A 19734-nucleotide genomic window follows, 5' to 3' on the forward strand; every position below is an offset into this window, starting at 1 on the left:
GGTAAGACCTACCCAGTGGAATAAACAACTAACATCTGTTATCCTGTCCTGCTCCAGCTTGGCTTTTACCACTTAAGTACCTCAGCCCTAGAGTCAAGGTTATGGAATATGTGGTTCTCTGGCTATGGTGCATATATGTGAAAGGGAAGAAATAACACAACATGAGTAAAGACCAGCCAACCAGAAGACATTTAGTGCAGCTGGTCCACTTTGCTTTAACCTCTACAAGCCCTACAAATATCAAAACAAAAGCCAAGAGAAGGGTGTATGTTTTATAGCAGTTGTCAACACAGCAATTCAAGTGAGCTTACAGTGGTCACCATTAAAACAGATTTGACATTTAACCACCTTTAATACAGATTGGTGTCTGAGACACCTTGATATTTCTTCATGCTCTATGCAGAAATAATTGCTGAATCCCAGAGCGGGTCTAGGTAAACAGGTTTCAACAGTAGCTACTGTTAGAGTTTAGTATGATAATTTTTGCCTGTCATGGTAAAAATAGCAATGTGTACAGTCAAAATTGAATTAGCTTGCCTTTTAAAAAAATTGCTCATTTTTAATGTTAGTTGACTTCTCTTTCCTGCCGGATTTGATCTTTGCATGGACTAGAGAATTCAGCCAACAACTATGCAATGTAATTGCAGATAATATATACTGTTTCATTCCTCTTGAATTCTGATCCAGAGAAGCATCATCATATGATCAAGCAGAAATATTTTTAAGATGCAATTATGACTGTTTCTTCTGTTTGCAAAACAGGTGTTGACCTCCAACCTGGCCAAGTGGCAACAGGAGAAGGAAGATTTACAAGGAAAATTGAAGTTGAGAGAACATCTGTCTCAAACTGCTGGCAAGAGTGAAGCCACACCAGCTCCTTCAAAGAACATTGATTTAGAGATGAAACAGCTGCAGTGCAAACTAAAGGTGACAGAACAGATTATCTAGTGCTGAGGATAATTTGCATGAACAGTATTTCATAACTGGGTCAAGCAGATATATGTATACTCACATATACATATCATTTATATATCTTAGCCAATGATTAGCAACTTAGGTGTTAGATAACCTTTGATGTTAAGTAGAAATGTAGTCATAAGCAGCAGAATTAAAAGTTACAATTAAAACAATTTTTGCAGATCAAGTAGACCAGGGAGGGAGGCTTGCTGGGTTTTCACACAATGATTAAACACATCTTGTTGGAAAGTGCTGTGGAATTACTTCAATGAGAATTGTGTTCATTTTTTGTTTCCTTTAAGAAGGAGGTAAGCAATAGCTATCTGTGAAAGGGGAGCAGAGGATTTGGGCTGATGGGACAGCTCATGGAATGTAACAGTGTTATGTTACCTATATGTCACTACTATTCTTGTCTCCAAAGAGACATCATTCCTTTTGTATTTCTATTTTTGTAGATTAGCTGGTAGGAAAATACTAACTTGTTGATGATTTCATTTTTCAGTCTTCAGTGATTCTGTTATATGTGGATGATGTAGATGCTGGACTGTGTTGATCTGAGAGGTTTCTCAGCAGGTGGCCTGGCTCGACCATATTAATTCTTACTCTCTGCTCACTGCAGGAAATATATGTGCAACAGAATGTCTTAAAGTTGTTTTTTTCCATCATTTTATGTTTAATATTTGAGGAAAGAGAAAAGGTCAAAATGGTACAGCTTCTTACTGCTAGAAGAAACGGCACACTAGCAAGCCAGCTGCCAAAGGATCAACTGGAACAAAAGGCCATATTACATGAGCGATAGAGCTGGCTCTGGCTCTGAGTACTGGATTAGCTGTGCTAGCGCATGAGATGTGGGTAGTGCTCAGACCTCTTAGCTGTTGATGGTAATCAGGGTATTACAGATCTTGGCTATAGCACACTGGATGCGTAACATCTGAATTCAGGGATTAGTAAAGGTAGGTCACATTGATAAAGAGATGAGGGCAGCAGGGAATAGCCATGCAAAGGCACATGACTTGATCTACTTTAATTATGAGAAAGAGATCTTGAAACCGTACACGCTGACTTCTTGAGTGTTGGTTTTAGTTTTGGGTTTGATTAATCTGCTTCTGTTGCTGGTGAGTGGTAATTTCTGTTAATTATGGTTGTTCCTTTTAGATGAGTATCCTCATTATCCAGAAAGGTAGTAGTCAATTGCTCTATGAAAGCAAGAAAAATAAAAAATGAGGATTTTTCTTTTTTTTTTTTTTTAATAGTCTAAGGGTAACACTCATGCTAGAAGCCTACTTTATTTGTCTGCCAAATGTGAACTGCAAAATATATTGCTGAAAAAACGAAAGGGGTTTTATTTTGTTTCTGCAGCAGAGGAAACATTTAGCAAGCATATATAAATCTGATGTCAAAAATACTAACGTGACTTTTAATTCCTTCTTAAAGATGTATTACATTTTTAATGTAAAAAATAAACCATATATGCAAAACTACATTTAGAATAAACATAGTCTGTGACCCCAAATCCAGATTAGTAGAGTAAATTCACTGGTTGCTGAACTGGACAAGAGTTTTGACTATAAAGGCCTCAAAAACGACTTAAATCAAGTTACTAAAATTCTTAGCCTTATTTTGACCTTATAATTTTTCTAAAATTTAAGTTCTGCAAGTCATTTTTAGCAGAAGAAATTGGCAAAAGTTGCCGACTATTGTTCCAGGCTATCTAGCATACTTAAAAAGGAGATACAAAGTTATTCTCCTAAATGTCTGAATGTGGAAGCCACAACAGCTTCCCTTATAGCTCAAAATCTCAAAGTACCTGGTTTTCTTGGTTCATTTTTTTTTTCTCAGAACTATCTTTGCAGTGTTTGTTTATGTTGTATATAATGACTCCTTGTATCTTTGCCAATAGGAAGAAATGTGTTAGGTGTGGGTAGTGAGTCTGGAAGCAAAATACCATAAGCATATGTCTTTGCCTCTGAGCATGTGCAGAGGCCCACCTAAGTATTCAAGTTCGTATCTGGTGTGTAAACCATGTAACTGGGTGGTGTGCTTCACGCTAATGAAGCTCAAGCTCAACAAACAGGTCTCAGGAAACTCAGGAATATTCTGCTAGCATACATCATTTTAACAATTTTCCGGTTATACCTCACATTATAATAATAGTAAATAGACTAGACAAGTTATTAAGAACAATATTTTACATCTAACTATGCACACAAGAATATATACTCCCCTTGAGGTGCACAGAGTTATGTACAATACTCCTATTAATGTTAATAGGCATTACAAGTCTGCACTGAGCAGAGAATTCTCCTGAAGTATCTTTGTTTACAGCATGTCTGATCTGTTCATTTATGGTTTATACATGCTGAGTAAAAAGCTTTTACACTTTTTACTCAGTAAAAAGTAAAAGCTTTTATTAACCCTGAATGCATATATGCACATGTATGTGTTGCGGGTAGACTTAACGCATATGTATCTTTGGGCAACACCTTTTGGAGTTCTGAAATCTCTATATGTGGTATATTTGAGCTGCCATTTTCAGCAATGTCATTCAATGCAAGCTCAGATTGCTAAGATGGCTACTTAGTTAAATTTCATGGTTTTATTTCTGTAGAGTGATTCAGTTGGTCCATAGATTGTCTCTGTGTTTGCATGGAGGAATTGAGGCTTTTTTTTACTTCCTACTATATACAATGAGGTAAAGGCCAACAACTGTATAATTGTCCTTCACTGGAATTACACATGCCTGAAAGTTAGGATTGTACCTTTTTGTTACTGAAATGTAGGATTTGTTTTAGTATGGCCAAATGGAAATGTCCTTGTCTTGTGCTCTGAGTTTCAACAGGCACAAAAACAACTGCTCTTGTAGATTGTGTTGTATGCACAAGATGAAAGGGATTATTGAAAATTGTTGCTCTACAGATGTACGCCCCTTGTGCTGTAGAACTATACCATTCAAGGATGTAGTTCAAATGAAGATCTGGTTTTATTTCTCTTCTTTTCTGCTACCTTTTCAGCTGACTGTGCTATGCAAGAGAACACGTGGTCCTGATAGGTGCACTGGGCTTGCAGGTGCCCTGGGGAACCTCTATTAATCACACATTATTAGAGCAATTGAAAAGTACTGATTTTGATCATATTTTCCAAGGAATGTACTTTTGCTTAAGCGTAGCTAGAAAGTAAGAATGCTTCTTTTGTACCAATTAATGTTTAAGAACACTCATAAAATATGTGGAAGTTTACACAGCCCATTATTTCAAACAAATTTGCTTTGTTGACTGTGATAATATTCAGTCTGCTTTATTTATATTTTAATATTTTTCAATATAGAATTCGAATAATGAAATCACTAAGCAGTCAACCACCATTAAGTCACTAAAAAATGAAGTCCAGGAAAAAGAAGAACGTATTCGGGAGCTACAAGCAAAGTATGTTCACTCTTCTATCCATTGTGTTTGGTGCCACCCAGTGGCATCTGTATAATTGTTACAACATTAACCATTCTTAAATAGATTTTTAAGAGAATGTTTTATTCTTGTTTTTACTGCAGTCTTGCAGACTGTTACGAGTGGGTTTTTTAGAAACTGGAGCAGTACCTTCTAAAATTGCATTTTGTTTAAACTGATGAGTGATTAGCTATGTACAGTATCTGAATTGCAATAAGAATACCCAGACCTTAGAGTAGACTATTTTATCCTTGATGTAAATCTAAATGAATTCCTCAGCACTGTTAAACACAGTCCTTCAAATACAGTAATTCTTTGCCTAGGGGCTAAGAGACATGTCAAGGTTCAGATGCTTAAACAAGATTAAATATCCACTCATATTCATAAAAAGTTCAAAAGGACAGTTGTATTTGTTTCTATTTGAATTGATTAAGGTTTACTACTCATTTTGAAATTCAGATGTATTGTTTTGAAGTACGCAACTGAGATTTTTATTCTGCCTACTTTAACTGATATAATACTGTTATTCGACTATGTTACTATATAAACATAACCTATTAGTATATCTGTGAATTTCTTGCCTGTCCCATAGTTTAACTCCTCTACCCATTCTAATTTTTTTATTTGTAGAAAGAATGCAGTTTACTTATCTGAAATTAATTCATTTAAAAAATAGAGAACTCTTAAAATTCTTAAACTGTGTACATTGTGTATTTTCTGTTTCAAAATAAAACTGAATTTTTCCACCATAAGATTTAAATTTAAAATAGAGTTACTGGTTATCATGCTTCCTTTATAAAATAGATACCATTTTTTCATAACTGTAAGATATAATCACGAAAATAACATTAATAGTATAAATGTGAATTAGATGCAAGAAATTTTAAGATGCGCTGTTTTCCTGGTTTTTTAAATATAGTATTGGCATGGTATCAACAATGTTTTATTCCTGAACATATTACTATTATTCATTTTGCTTTCATTAAAAAAAAAAAATCCAGAAGTCTGAACATATTCAGGTATTGCTTATGTTTATATTTAAAACACTAATTTGTATCATAAGGGTGGAGGAATTGTATAAGGCATGATTTTCTCATTGAACAGAGATTACATTGTAGTATATGAGAGTTTCTTTTTTTGAGAAGTTTCTGAAAAATGCTGATGTTATTTCTAGGGTTTGCAGTTTTTAAGAATAATTATCTGACATATTATAGGGATAGAGAGTTTTCATGTATTTCTGTTTATTACTCAGTTGGATGAAAGGAGACTGCCCCCTTTCACTTTCTTTTAAAAATAATTTTGTACAAAATACTGTTTGAATGATACTTGATTCAGACATCAAAGAAATTTAGTTAATTAAATTTTGTGTTTTCAACAGTTTTTTTACGTTTTTTTGATAATAGCTTAAGAAGAATTATGATTTCAGATCAGACAAGTTAGAGCATAAACCACAGCAAAAAGCAAGTCACAAATAAACTGCATCTTTAGAAATAGGTCTGTTTAATAAGAGACTTGAAACTGGTTTTAATGGTTGAGAATAGGGTAAATTGCAAGAATTTCATCAGCTTTTATTTAAAAAAATATTCTAAAGCTACAGGAATGATAGTTTGTCTACTGCATCTATTTAGTTGTATAAAATAGTTGCATATTAACAATATTTTCTAACAGTGACATGCAGTGTGACTTCTTCCCTTCTAGGATTTCTCGATTGGAGAGAGACCTTAATATGAAAAGACATTTGATAGAAGACTTAAAGTCTCGTCTAAAAGCAAATCAAGAAAATGAGAAAACCTCTAATGGAACATTAGAAAGTCTTGAGAGAAAGGTACTTCTTTCTTGCTGTTGATAGTTTCAGGAAAAGCAAAAGCTGGTGGATTTATAGATGCCGTTTTAACATGCTATACATACTAAATCAATATATTGCTTTAAGCAAACAACATACAGTTAATTCAAGGGTGTAATTCCCTCCACTATAATTTGTGTTAAATCAGTGTATGGTGATAACTTGGATGGATTCAGCATAATTTAATGTATGTTCATAAGAAGTGTAATTAAATATTAAAGTATTTAGAACACTTACTTGCAAGAATATGCTCTAAGTAGCAAGATTATTTTTATGCACTGCAAGTTCATAAAATACAGTAGACCTGAAACAAGGGTGATTTTACATGACATATGCTAATGACGTCCATGCACCTCTCCTGGCTATAGTAGTTAAATGCTTTAATATGTTAATATGTTGTCTACTGCAATGTTATGAATGATTCACAGTTCTTAGCGTAATGTAATTCTGTCTGTGTAGGTAGAACTTAATTTCTATAGCACATTATTTTCTCCTGCAAAATTCTAGGATGATTTCACTGAAGCTAGCAGAACTTGTATATGTTTTGGCATCTTTCTGTGTTATCCAACCAATGTGTTGCACTTTGGCCTTTAATTCCCGAAAAAGATTATGATATTTGGTTGTCTGTGAGGTTATGCAGCGTATGACCCCAAAATAGAAATAAACAATCTACCAATTTGCTTTTGTTTTCCTAGAATGCGTATGCTTGCTGAATACCACAGGCACTATCTCTGCTTGCAGTCATCTAGCACTTTCAGCTCTAGAGAGAGCTACTCTCTTACCCTCCATGCCAAAGCTAAGGTGTTATTAAAAAATCTGCAACCAAAGAGTGAAAGCATAAGTAAGCAACCGAGCTAAAGTATGAAACAAGATGAATACCTGATTTTGGTTTTAGATGAAAGATTTAGAATGGAACGATGTACTTTAATGCTGTTCTTTGAGCATTTTAAGTGCTGCGTTTCTCAGATTCCAGAGAGTCGAATTCCATACATTAATTTGATTATCCCATGTGGAAAATCAACTTGATAAATTTTACATTCTCTTCAGCAGAAGATCAAAGAACTTCCCCGTTACTTGACATTGTCAGGAAAACTTTGTGATTAATACTGTCAGGAGAGCTGAATGATTTTCTAGGAGCATTGGTCTATTTCATTTTACCCAAAATCAGTGTTTGCATTGTATGGCAAAATGATAATAATTATCTAAGAGGCTTTACAGACTATTAACTTGTAGACAGTTATCATTTTCTCAGCTGAGTTTTAATTAATGTTTTTATCTCTGATAGAAGAAATGAGTGAAAGTTGTGGTTTGCTTCCTTTTGCATGCACTGTAACAGTAAAGTATATATAAACAAACAGCTCTGCAAATGAAGAGCTTTTCTTTACACTTAATACAAGTCAAGACTTTATGTAACAAGGTTGTGTGCAAACTGATCTACTGGATCAGCAGTAGAGATTTATTAAAGACTGTAATTTCAGAAAAAGGTACTTTACTCAAGTTAGTTATATAATACAGGTATGGTTATGCAATATAGGTAAGCTTAGTTTTGATTTGATTTTAATTTTTAAGTTTTGTATCTTAATAGTCAATTGCTCTTGGCCTTTCTTTATTTCAGGTAAAGGCACTGGCTGAAGACTGTTTGAACAAAAAAACTTCCATTGACTCACTGAAACAAAGACTTAATGTAGCTACAAAAGAGAAGTCTCAGTATGAGCAAATGTATCACAAGGCTAAAGATGAGTTGGAAAAAAAGGTATGTTAGAGTTGTGATGGCTCCACTGTGGAACCTTTTCATACCTCACTTTCAAATGAAAAGTTGCAAGGTCATCAGCTTAGACTTTTTACATAAAGAAAGAGAAAAAAGACCAGAATAATAGTAATGTGTGTCTCTGATTTAATTTAGTCACATCACTGAAATTTAGGTGCTGAAACATGGACGTAATGACGGAAAATGAAATTACATTTTTCCCATGAAATTACATTTTATGTGTTGCAAGTGCAACGTTCTGTGATATTAACCACTGTATGGGAGGTTGGTTTGTTCGTTTGTTTGTTTGTGGTCTATCATACCTGCCTATCAGTTTTTACTACGTTACTGCTGTTTCTCTGTGGATGTATTTCAGGATCTCAGGCTTACCAATCTAGAGAGCAAAATGATTGAGACTGAATGTGCCATGACTGAACTGGAGACTGCTGCATCTCAGCAGCTACATGGCTTGGCTAAACAGAGTGAGCAGGCTTTGGAAACTGTACAGAAGAAGCTGCTGCTGACCAGTGACAAAGTAGAAGAGTTCATGACATTTGTGAAGGTTTGAGTTTTGATTTTCTTTTGAGCGTTGACCTAAATAAAGATATTCTTAAGCTAAAGTAAAATGTAGAAGATTAAATGAGGCTAACTTTTGGTGCATTCCTTGTTCTGGAACAATCTTTGACATTGCTTCACTGGCCTGGTGTTAGCTCTGAACTGGTCTAAACAGGGAGAAAGAGTCAATGGCTCTAGGTCTCTCTCCCAGACTTCTGTAGACTTCCATAATTTATAGCGGTCATCTCTTTGTATATGGCTGCCAGTGTACTTGTTCCCAAGAAAAAGTGCTTAGTTGTATAGCAAATTACTCTGCAGAAAAAAAAATCCCAATACATTTAAGAAAATAATTCATATCTGTTGATTAGTGTGAATTACCTCATTTTCCACATGCGTTGCTTTTTGTTGCAGAAATAAGGAAGACTCTATATTGCAAAATTGAAAGCAGTTTTAAAAACAGTGTGTAGAATAGTCTTTTCTTATTTTGGTTAAATACTTAACAATCTGCTACAGTGAATCATGCAATAATGCTGTGTCCGTGGTGTTATACAGATCGATTCATCATAGTGCTTCAGTGTGAAGTTCTGCAGAATTGACTAATCTGTATTTTGTAACTTAATATTTGAAATACAAATATTATTTATTTTCCTGAAATATCCACTAGGTAACTACGAATTATATGCCTATTCATTATATATCTATCTTGAATTTAGCATATATCTACTATATACCTACTTTCAGACAAGGTTATATCTTACTAACCCGTGAAACAGATACACTTCTCTACTGTTCTTGGATTTCTGTAGAGGTGAGCTGTTTTCAGATATGTTTCAGCAAGTCTGATAGCATCTGAAGTAGAGAGCAGTGGTATTTTGATGCACTGTAAAAAGAACGCATATGTAGTTATCTCTTCATTAATAACTTTCCGCTGTGGATTGAAATTTAGTAACTTAAGTACTTGTGCATTTTAGCTTCTTTCTGTCATCATCAGATAACAAGTCACTCTACAACCATCCCATGTTCAGTTCAGTTGCAAAATTCACATCAACTTCATTATGAAAATAGACTGAACTATGTTGAATGCACTTTAAAATCCTAAATTCAAAGAATTTATAAGCTAAAATATCTAAGGTGAAAATGAGGATTGACTTTAATGAAAAAAATGTGCCTGTTATTTAAAAAATTAGTTATTTTGTTTTTTAAGTTTGTGATTAAAATAAAGGCTGTCTTCTGTTTGCCTTGTTTTGTAACCCCTGGGAAAGTGGTATAAAACTGATCACTGTGCCCTGTGATTCAGAAGTATCTTGCCTATTGTTGAACAAACTCTTATTTTTCATGGGGGAAAGCGTGCTTTCTTCTAATACAGAATGTTTCCTCTAAGAGGAAGAAATGAGTGGTTTTTTCACAGCTGCATGCTTATTTTTGGCTAAATATGGGAAAGTCTGAATTAATCTAAAGTATTATCTATTTTTTTTAATGAAATACTCCTGTGTCATCGATGACAGAGAGATGCAATTTGGTCTCCGTTCAGGTTGCTATCAATTTTGGAATGACTTAATTGAATAAACTGCATTAGCAATTATGGACAAAGGAGATTAAAAAAGTGTTTGTACTATCAATACTTTACATACTTCATAATGAAAAGTTTGTAAAAATTTAGAAAATGAGAAAGTAAAAGATCTCTCTCAAAATTAGCTGTAATGAGGAAAATCACCTATTAGCCACAATTATGATACTTCATTCATTGTTGAATAAGATGACTGCTTCTCTGTTAGTTACCATGAATATTCATTAGCATTTACATGGTTGTACTGCATGTGAAAAGAATGTTAATATGTAGTTTCTCTATAAATAATAATAATATTTAGCTAATAAAGCTAAATATGTAGTTTCTCCCCTGGATAAAAGAATACGCATGCATATTTCAAGTAACATTTTTGCTGACTACTGTTCCTCTGCAGAAAGATTTTTTTAAAATAAAGATGCTGTCTATAAGTCAAATATTGATGAACAGGGAGTTCCTCAGTGGACTGCTTTGTTTAGTGAGGTACTAAATATTTATGGAAAAAAAGTTCTCTGAAATCAGATTTTATTCACGGTATACCACTGTAAAAATATAGTTGAAAATCCTTGGCGTTTCATTGGAATTTTGTAGTATATCAAGTAAATCCTGTTAAAATACCTCTTACGTATCTGATGCTGTAACCTGCATAGGAAGATCAAGGTGGCACAATAAGAAGTACCAGTACTCCTTTCTGTAGCAGCTCTTCCTTTGAAGTCTGGTCTGTCTCATTTCTACTCTCTCCTTCCAGGTGGCTGTCAGTTTTCCCTGGACTTTGCTTCTCACTCAAGTTACAGTAACTCAAATAAGTTTTTCTGTATAGAGATCAAGTTTAATTGAGTTTAATGTCTCTTGCTTAACCTGTTTAACATATTTGTATGACCCTCTTATCTTTGCTATTCTGATCACTTCACAAGCCTTACTTGTTTTTCTGAGTGCAAGTGTAATTTTCTCATTAGTCAATTGAATGCAGTTACTTTTTCTAGCCATTCCATGTCTCTCATGACATTATATAGTTCTTTCTATAACATAAAACAATTAAATCATTTCAGCGTTGCTAATTAATAGGTACAGCTAATAATAGGACAACAGAGGAACTTCAGAGAAGAGAGTGTAGCTCTTTCTGTTTATAGCAGACACTGTTACTTGCCTTTAGAGTTATTGATAACTCAGAACCACAGGATCTTGAATCCATTTAGATCAATATAGTAAGTTACAAAACCTGGGGGAGAGGTTTCTGGTAGGAGTCTGATACACACCACTGGATCAAATTAGAGGATATGATGAGTTACTGAATAAGCACATATTTGTAATGTACAATAAAGCATTGCATTGCTATGGGGAGCACAGTTTGGGACACTTATGCAGCTAACTAAAATTGCTAGATTGTAAAATCTAGTAATAGTTTCTAAAAATTGTGGAAGAAATAGTTACAAATGAAAGTTGCTGTATCCAATATGTCGTAAGTTATTATTGGACGTATTTTTGTTGGAGTGTGATATAGGGATCAGGTGTTATGTCCTAAATTACATTCAGTGGGAACCAGGAGGGCACCTAAAATAGATTGATTCAAAGCAGCTCATTTCTCCAAAGCTGTTATGAGGAAGATATAGACTAGTAGAAAATATGAATAGAAATTGTGCACAGTAAAAGTTTATTAAGTAATCAAAAAAACACAGTTCCATAATTAGAGGGTAGCTTCTTATAAATATCTATTTCAGTTTGATAGGAAAGAGAACACAATGTTTAGAAATAAAAAGGCAATATAAAGGAAGTGGAAAATGGATTATAGATAATGTGAAAATATGAGCAGCAATAGAGTATGGAGGATGGAGAAGAGGCTAAAGATATCAAGAGGAAATCTGTGGGTAGCAAGGCCAAGAACAATAGTAAAGCGGAAGGATTTAAAAATGTACTAGTAATAAGATAGCTATTATAGTGTAGCTATGACCCGTTACTAGATAAAACAACTCTGTAACTATGTAAAGTTAGAAGTCTTGTATGACTATTTCTGTTTTGTATCTGGAAGGAAGTAGGCTGATGATATATGAAGATGATGAAACATCCCCCGTCTATTAGTAGCCAATGGATTATTTTAAACAATTTCAAGAAAGAAATACTATTTTTAAATTGAGAACTTTTATAGCTTAGAACTTTATATGGCTAGTTAAAGAATTTTACTCTTGCTGATCCTCATTTTGAATAAGTGTTCAAAGTAAGTGTATATATACTATAACACTGCCATGAGTATTAGAGTAGTCTAAAAGAATGATAATACTGAGTCGATACTCAGAAAAGGCAGTCAGGATAGGTATTTTTAAGTCAGTTAGTCTGACCTCATTTCTGGCCAAAATCATAAAAATCTTACATGAAATTCAATTATTAAAGTATTAAAGCATAGGAGTATAGTTATACTTCTTAGAATGGTTTTATGGAAAATAAGTTGCTTTGAATAAATCTGATTTCTTTTCTGGAAGGCAGTACAAGTCAGCTGATAAAGGTTGCTATTCATTTTAATATACTGTTTTTTAAGATGTCTGACCTAACACTGAGACATTCAGATAAAAAATATAGGCTATGCAATATCAATAATATGTTAAATGGATTAAAAATGGCCTGTGTGGTTGATCTGAAAAGTAATTAATGAAATTTAGGTGCTTCTAGAGTTCTGTAAAGATCAGAGCTAAACTTGACTATTAAACATTTTCACAGAATTAGATATCAAATCCTGATAAAATTTGTCAATGGCATTTATGAAGACTGATAAATAATAATGAAATTATGACTGTAAGTATAATGTAAGCTAAGCACAATAAAACATTTTTAGTACAGAAGAACACAAACTACCTGTAAGAGGGACCAGATGACTCTGAGAGTATTTTAGATGCCTTTTATAAAACTACATGTTTTCATCACCCAGCTTCCATCAGCACCATAAATTCTCTTTGAACGATGCATCCAATTTCTATAGTGTACCATTGTTCAATATTTTCTATAACATGTTTTGCTCTATCAGATCCTCAGGTGGATCTTGCCAGTTATGAGCAGCACAGCAACGAGACCAAAATGTTCTTTGTTGTGTTTGTAGCACCTGTGACAACACATGCAGAAAACAGCCATTGGATAAAGTTAAAAAAATGCTATTAGACTACTTGACTGGATGTCTATCAAAAATATGGTACAGCATACTATTTTGCTAAGAAACTGTCCAAAATCCTGTCTAATTCTGCAGGAATTCTATACTTTTTTTTTTTTAGCTCACCTAGACTTTGACTAGCTCAAGACTCAGTAGTGTTGTCTGTCCCATTCGACCAGTACATCAGCAAAACTCATTTTTATAAGTTGATCTGCAGTGATGACATGTGCCTGAGCATGAAAATATCAGAACTTTTCTGACCTTGAGGAAGATGTTTTGAAGTTTTGATAAGGCACCTATATTCAGCTGTGGCTGTAATAAATAGGTAATGGCAGCTGAATGCTTCAAAGTCAGTTGAGTGCGTTTCTTACTTCCATAATGCCTCTGTGATTTGGGACTTGTGTACCCTCCACAGAGGATACCCACTGAAGCACAGTTCACATCTGGTCTGTTCTGGCATTGTTCTTGATAGGTCTCCAGTATAACCATCTGATAGAATTGACTGCCAAAATCAAGACCCATGGCAGTTTACTTGGCAAGCTTAGTGGATCTACTTGGGGATCTAACACTCACTCTCTTAAGACATCAGCCCTCATTTCTGCTACTCAGAGCAGGACTTAAGCTAGGTGCATTTCCGCCTTGCTCTGTTGTTTGACATACAGCTACGTGCGGCCACACGTATCAGAGGCCTTATTCCACCTATGATTGGCCAGGTGATGTTCTGCCAGTCATTTGCTGTTCAGTCAGCTTACTTTATAACCCAATATATGTCAGTCTCTCTTACCTTTCTCCAGTTTACCTTGAATCCTGGCATTAATTTTGGCATGGCATATTTTCTCACTGCTGTCTTGGCCTGTAGTTTAATATGCAGTTGAAGGTAAGTTAACACTTCTGTTAAGAAGTTCCACCTCTGAGTGACCCTCACTGCTCATTTCTGCCCCTATGAAACTTCCTCCCTCCTCCATTTATGAAATGTCATCATAAACATTATGTGGGTCAATTGTGAGCTAGCTCATGAAAATGCAGTTAACCTTTTGAAAACCCGGAGCACCAGCTTTTGTGTACCACAGAGTGTCAGAGCAGGGACAGGTTTACATGGTTGCAGGCTAGAGATGCTGGGACTACCCTTTAGTGGCAGTGCTAATTGAAAATGTCACATGAAACTTCTTCCTGATACAAAGAATAAATCTAATTAACGACTCACCACTTTCATAGAATCATAGAATCATATGTCAAAAATTCCTGTCATTTGGCACATTCCTGTTATTTACCATCATTGTCTTTTACTCTTGAACTGTTCTGTGTTGGGGAAGATAGAGCATTGCCAGGAAGCATGTTCTTCACAGAATGGCCATATGCAGGTGATGTCCTATTTGCTCTTTATCTCAAAAAAAAAAAAAAAAAAGAGATAATTAGTAGTTGGGTTGGAAGGCTCAAATATTTGGGAAATGTTCAGTTGCTTTTTATCAGGTCCTTTCCAACAAGAGAGCAACACAAGTACACTGCTACTGCCTGTACCTCCCCTCCAGCTACAAAGTCATTTTTTTGGATAGAAGTAAATCCTTGCAGGGGACTCTCAGAATTCTCCAGTTATGGTGAGACAGTAAGAAATATTCTTCACAGGATGTTTCCATTGGTGAATGTATTCTCAAACCCTGGGGATTCAGTCTCCTTGGCACTACTACTGCTCCAACTTCTTCCAGGCCCAAGGTGTACAGAACATGCTTTTTACATGGGTACTCAGATCAGATGCGAGATGCTACTTGAATGACGATTTGTTTCTTCTTCTAAAAATGCAAAGCATAATAGGTAATGGTAAGATTTTATAATTGGCAAAAATGGACTAACTTTTTATTGAAATAGAGCTATAGTTTGCTGTGCAGATGAAAATTGATTTATTTTGAAAAGTTTACACAATTGTATATGAACCATGCAAATCCGGAAATGTTGTTTAATCAAACAAAGCTTTCTTCAGGAGGTCACTGGGACATTTTGCAAACAACAAGAGATAGTATCACTTACGTAAATCAGCACGGTCAGTTTTGATTTGAAAGTGGACACCTTTTAACATGACTTCAAGTTGCTAGAAAATGTTTCCCACTGGGAACACTTAAAAGCCAAAAGACAATTATATTTCATTTATTACACTCCAAACTGTCAACACTTTACCTAGAAAAGTACACCCGGGGTGATTATTTTGTATTGTATGGAGTAGATGATGAGCCTGCCAATCTGTGTTCAGTCAGAATCCACATAATATTTGGTTACAGGGATGCGTTCCAGTCTGATGAGAATCAGTATTCTTATCTGCAGAATACACACCTTTAAGAGAAGATGTCCTATATGCAAAGCAAAATTTGCGTAATCTCACCATTAAAAACAGTTAGGCATTTATTGCTTCTTTTTCACTATGCGTGTTGCTTTAGGAAAAAAGGAGAAACACAGCTTTTATTATGAAATACCAACCTTTCATGGTTCTGAGAAGAAATTGGTGATAAATTAAGCTAATCTCCATCAGGATTACTCTGCATCTGGGATTTAGGCAAATTGAATCAGAGGCCTGAATAGTGACAGTGAATATCTATTAGACTATAAACAGAATAATAGGCCCTGTGAATTTTAATGAATGAAGTGAATGGCTGAACTCTTATAGTTTACAGAAGGCATATGGTTAGTGATGCATACAGTATGCCAGGAACAGCATATAATGTAGCTGTCTTAATGGATAAAATCTTGATTACTAAAAATAAAGAATAAATAGAAAGGTTTTGAAAAGCTTTTCCTTACTCTTCTTTTTCTTTGCTTTTACGCTTAGAAGGATAGCACTTCACTTTGGTTTTTGACTATGATAGGTAAAGATGATAACAGATGTAGCTTAAAATATGTTGGAATTTTTTTTTTTTTATATCCCCCTCTGTATTAAGAGTTTAGAGGAATTTATTTAAATTGTTCAACCTATGTAACCAAATTGCAAGGTATGCAGGTTTCTGTAGCTGCATACATACAGTTTCTGTAGCATGTACGTCTCATGCAAAGTTTAGATGCATGTCTGAGTCACACAGGTGATTTTGTTGATATTAGTGCTACTTTCTTTTTTCTTACAGTGCCTAGGAACCATTCTCATAGACCATGACTTTTTAACAGTAGATACTGTGTGAACAAATCCAACAAACTAGAGCTGAACAGGAAACTATTTTCACCAACTTGCAAATAACTTCCTTTTCTGCCTTCAGGAAAAAAAAAAAAAAATCTAAGTTTTTCAGAAAACGAGACTGCAGCAGGCTCAGCTGGGAGCAGCTTGGAGACTCTGCAGTGCACTCCCTCGAAAGGTATAGATCCACTTGCACTTCCTTTAAATGGCTTGGAGAGACTGCTTTTTAAAACTGATACTCAGCCCTGTGCATAATCTGGAGATACTAAGAAGGATGCCTAGTTTAAAGATAATGGCCAGTGTGAAAGATAGAAACGATGTTGACTGGAAAAAGGGCTAACTGGAAGACTTGAAGGATGGATGCATGAGTACAAAGCATATAGTAAAGCTCTGGGCTTGAAGTGATTGGAAAGCTTTTTAGCAAAATGACAGGAAAAGCAGGAAAACTTGGAAAGGAGAAGAAAGTTGTCCAGTAATGATTTATTTAAGAGTTCATGTAGAAATAATTGTTCAATGTGTGTTGATCAGATCACTAAGAGAGCAAGCTGAAGCAGAGAGAACAGAAAGCACCCATATACAGAGCCTTGTGAAGCATCCACAGTAATTTAGAAAGGTGGGAGCTGAGGGGATTCCCCAACAGACATGCCAAAAGAGCTACAGAGAGGTGGGAAGAGCTCTAGGAGGGTGGAACCATAAAAAAACAAGTGACAGTATTTTAAGAAAACAGAGTTAATAAGATCTATGGAATTTTTTGAAGAGTGTAAGTAATGCCAGAGCTGACCTCTTAAATTAGGTTTCGAACACAATTGTTTCAGCAGTGCAGTGGTCTTACACAGGGCAACTGGCTTATAGTTTTTATGCTTTGCTTGTGTTTCTGCAGAAAGATAGCATAAGCTCAGACAGAGAACTGAGTATCAGGAGATCTTGGTGCTCTTCACATCTTGGTCACTGACCTGCTCTGTGACCTTTGCAGTGTTGCTTCACCTCAGTATTTCTTGGTCTGCCCTGAATATTCTTTGTTTGCCATGTCCGGTATAACTGTCCTGACTTCGTCTGCCCTAACTGTTCAGATAATAAACTCTCTGAGATCCCAGGCATCTTGTACTACATGTATGTGAAGCTCTAATCTCTGTCAGTGCCTTTTTTTTTTTTCCTGTATAAATAACTGTAATATATGATGTTTTAAAGGAATGATGCTAGTTTTGCTAGCACCTGTGTAAATCAGAGGTAATTCTGTTGAAACCAAAGAATTTACAGCAGGGAAAAAATTAATGTAAATGAGGTAGGACTTAATGCTGAAGTAAATAGGACTTTAAATTATTATTATTGCCCATTTCACATAAATATAATTTTAGAAACCAATATATTTTGACAGAAATATTCTGCCTGTCATCCCATGCTGATTATACATATTTCAACTCATTCTCTGCTATAAAGAAAACTATTATTTTTTCCCTGTTGTAGGTCACAAAACATGGTAATTGTCTTGAAAATTTAGTAAGGGTACAATGAAAACCGTGGAGTGTGTGCTGATAGTTAAAAAAAAAAGCATCAGTCTGAAAACATTTGGGTCTACAACCTAAGTTTTTGACAGTCTTAAAGCCTAATGTACAGGAGAGGTTAGATAACTGTAAAGCTGTAATATTATATATGACCAATTGTCCCTTGTATCAGTAAGTATCTGCTCTATGTTCTATAACTGTGGTGCCCAGCTGATGCAATAAGAGGGGCTTCATTCTACCTGAAGTCACGTTACAAAGAATGCTATGAAAAGAAACAGATTTTTAAGACAAGATTTTAGGCATAAATGAAAGTGTGATAGCTAAAAGTTATCAAGAGAGGATTAGAAAAGAAAAAGAGAAAAAGCAGACCAGTAATAAAAAAATATCTAATTTTGAATCACAAAGGGAAATTTCAAAACACATAAGTATACTCTTAAATATATATTGTGTACTTCTCTACAGAAATATAAACTACATTGTAATTGTCCGTAATAAGTCCATTGCTGCATCTTTGTTTAAATATGGTTTGTTTTGAAAACAATCTAGAATTAAAAACTGGCCATGACTTAAGTCACTTTTCTATTAATTTGTAAATAAATTGAACTATCTTGTAGGACATAGCACAATGTATTCAATTTCCTTTTCTTAGAAATGTCAAATATAGGTTGAAATATTTTTAATATTCTTCCCTATGCTTTTCTGCACCTGGAGCTGGTTAAGAAAATGCAGTCAAAAGAACATTCTCAATTTTGTACTTGAAAATAAATGGTTATAAAGAAATAATTTGTTTTCAATGGTTTTGACTCAAGAAGGAATGGTATTTTGGTGGAGGATGTAGGATGAGATTGGTAGCAAAGGTATTTTTAAGAAATGTGGAGAAATGTAGTATTTAAAGTTGCCAGCTAAGTGAGACTTTCTCCCCTCTATTCCCCTAATGGCAAGCAGGAATAACACAACTTAAGCCAGCGTAGTTATACAAATTCAAATCTTACCTGTGATAGGAATCCGATTATCAAATTTTATGCAACACAGTTTCTCATTTCTGTCATTTGTACCTTAATACTCTTCTTCCTTATTGCATTTTAACTGGTTTTTGGATCTGCAGTTCTAAATGCCAGGAAGCTGAGTTTTGTGTTCAAATACTGAAATCCTGAGGCCCCTTTTATACTGTGTGACTCAAGGGCTTTGTCAGGAAAGCTGTGGTGGGTTTAGCTTTAGTACTTGAAAAACAATACTGTGCAAATCTGTCTACACTTTTCCAGATGTTCTTACTATAATTGGGTTTGGGATATTACTTAATTCACCTTTTCTAGTTCACAGTCTGTCATCAATAGCTCAGAGCCATGATGAAGGCAGAGTTGAGCTAGGAAGTTGGACTGCAAACTGGAGATAGCTTTTGCCACAAGGGCAGAAGAGGCTGGTAGTAGTTTAAATGACTTCAATTAATTTTTCAGATCTTATCTGTTAGATCCTTTGTTATGCTCATGTGTGTTCAGATTTGCTTGTATTAATTAATGGATGTGGAAAATCAGGTTGTAGATGCAACTGCAGTACCACATTATTTTGTATGTACATACTGCAATTTCTCAATCTTTATGTAAAATGGAATTCTTACAGGTCATCAAGTGAGGCATTTCTTCCAGGCAGTGTGTGCTTTCATCTTCCACTGATCTCTGTGAAGTTGTGAGCACTATTCTCAGTGCCAATCAACATAAGATTGTTTATTTTAAATCACATATATCAATCTGATATCTAGCTTTACTGGATGTATTTCTCCCTTTTAGCTCTTTATTGAATTAGCCTTTGCAACTTTGCAGCTCTGCTAGCTTTTAAATAATATTG

At 34.8% G+C, this 19734-nt stretch overlaps 1 protein-coding gene across 1 annotated transcript in view; it reads left to right on the top strand.

The window, feature by feature from the left end:
• The window catches only part of CNTLN (centlein), a gene marked incomplete at its 3' end in the record, with an annotated part of 196525 nt that overhangs the window by 160419 nt on the left and 16372 nt on the right, over positions 1-19734 (top strand). Inside the window, exons 20-24 of the mRNA XM_082337586.1 lie at positions 763-927; positions 4282-4379; positions 6096-6222; positions 7856-7993; positions 8364-8549. Coding sequence (XP_082193712.1) covers positions 763-927; positions 4282-4379; positions 6096-6222; positions 7856-7993; positions 8364-8549 — 714 coding nt within the window. The remainder of the gene's footprint in view (positions 1-762; positions 928-4281; positions 4380-6095; positions 6223-7855; positions 7994-8363; positions 8550-19734) is intronic.

This window comes from Platalea leucorodia, assembly GCF_965183815.1.
Source record: "Platalea leucorodia genome assembly, chromosome: Z".
Taxonomy (NCBI): domain Eukaryota; kingdom Metazoa; phylum Chordata; class Aves; order Pelecaniformes; family Threskiornithidae; genus Platalea; species Platalea leucorodia.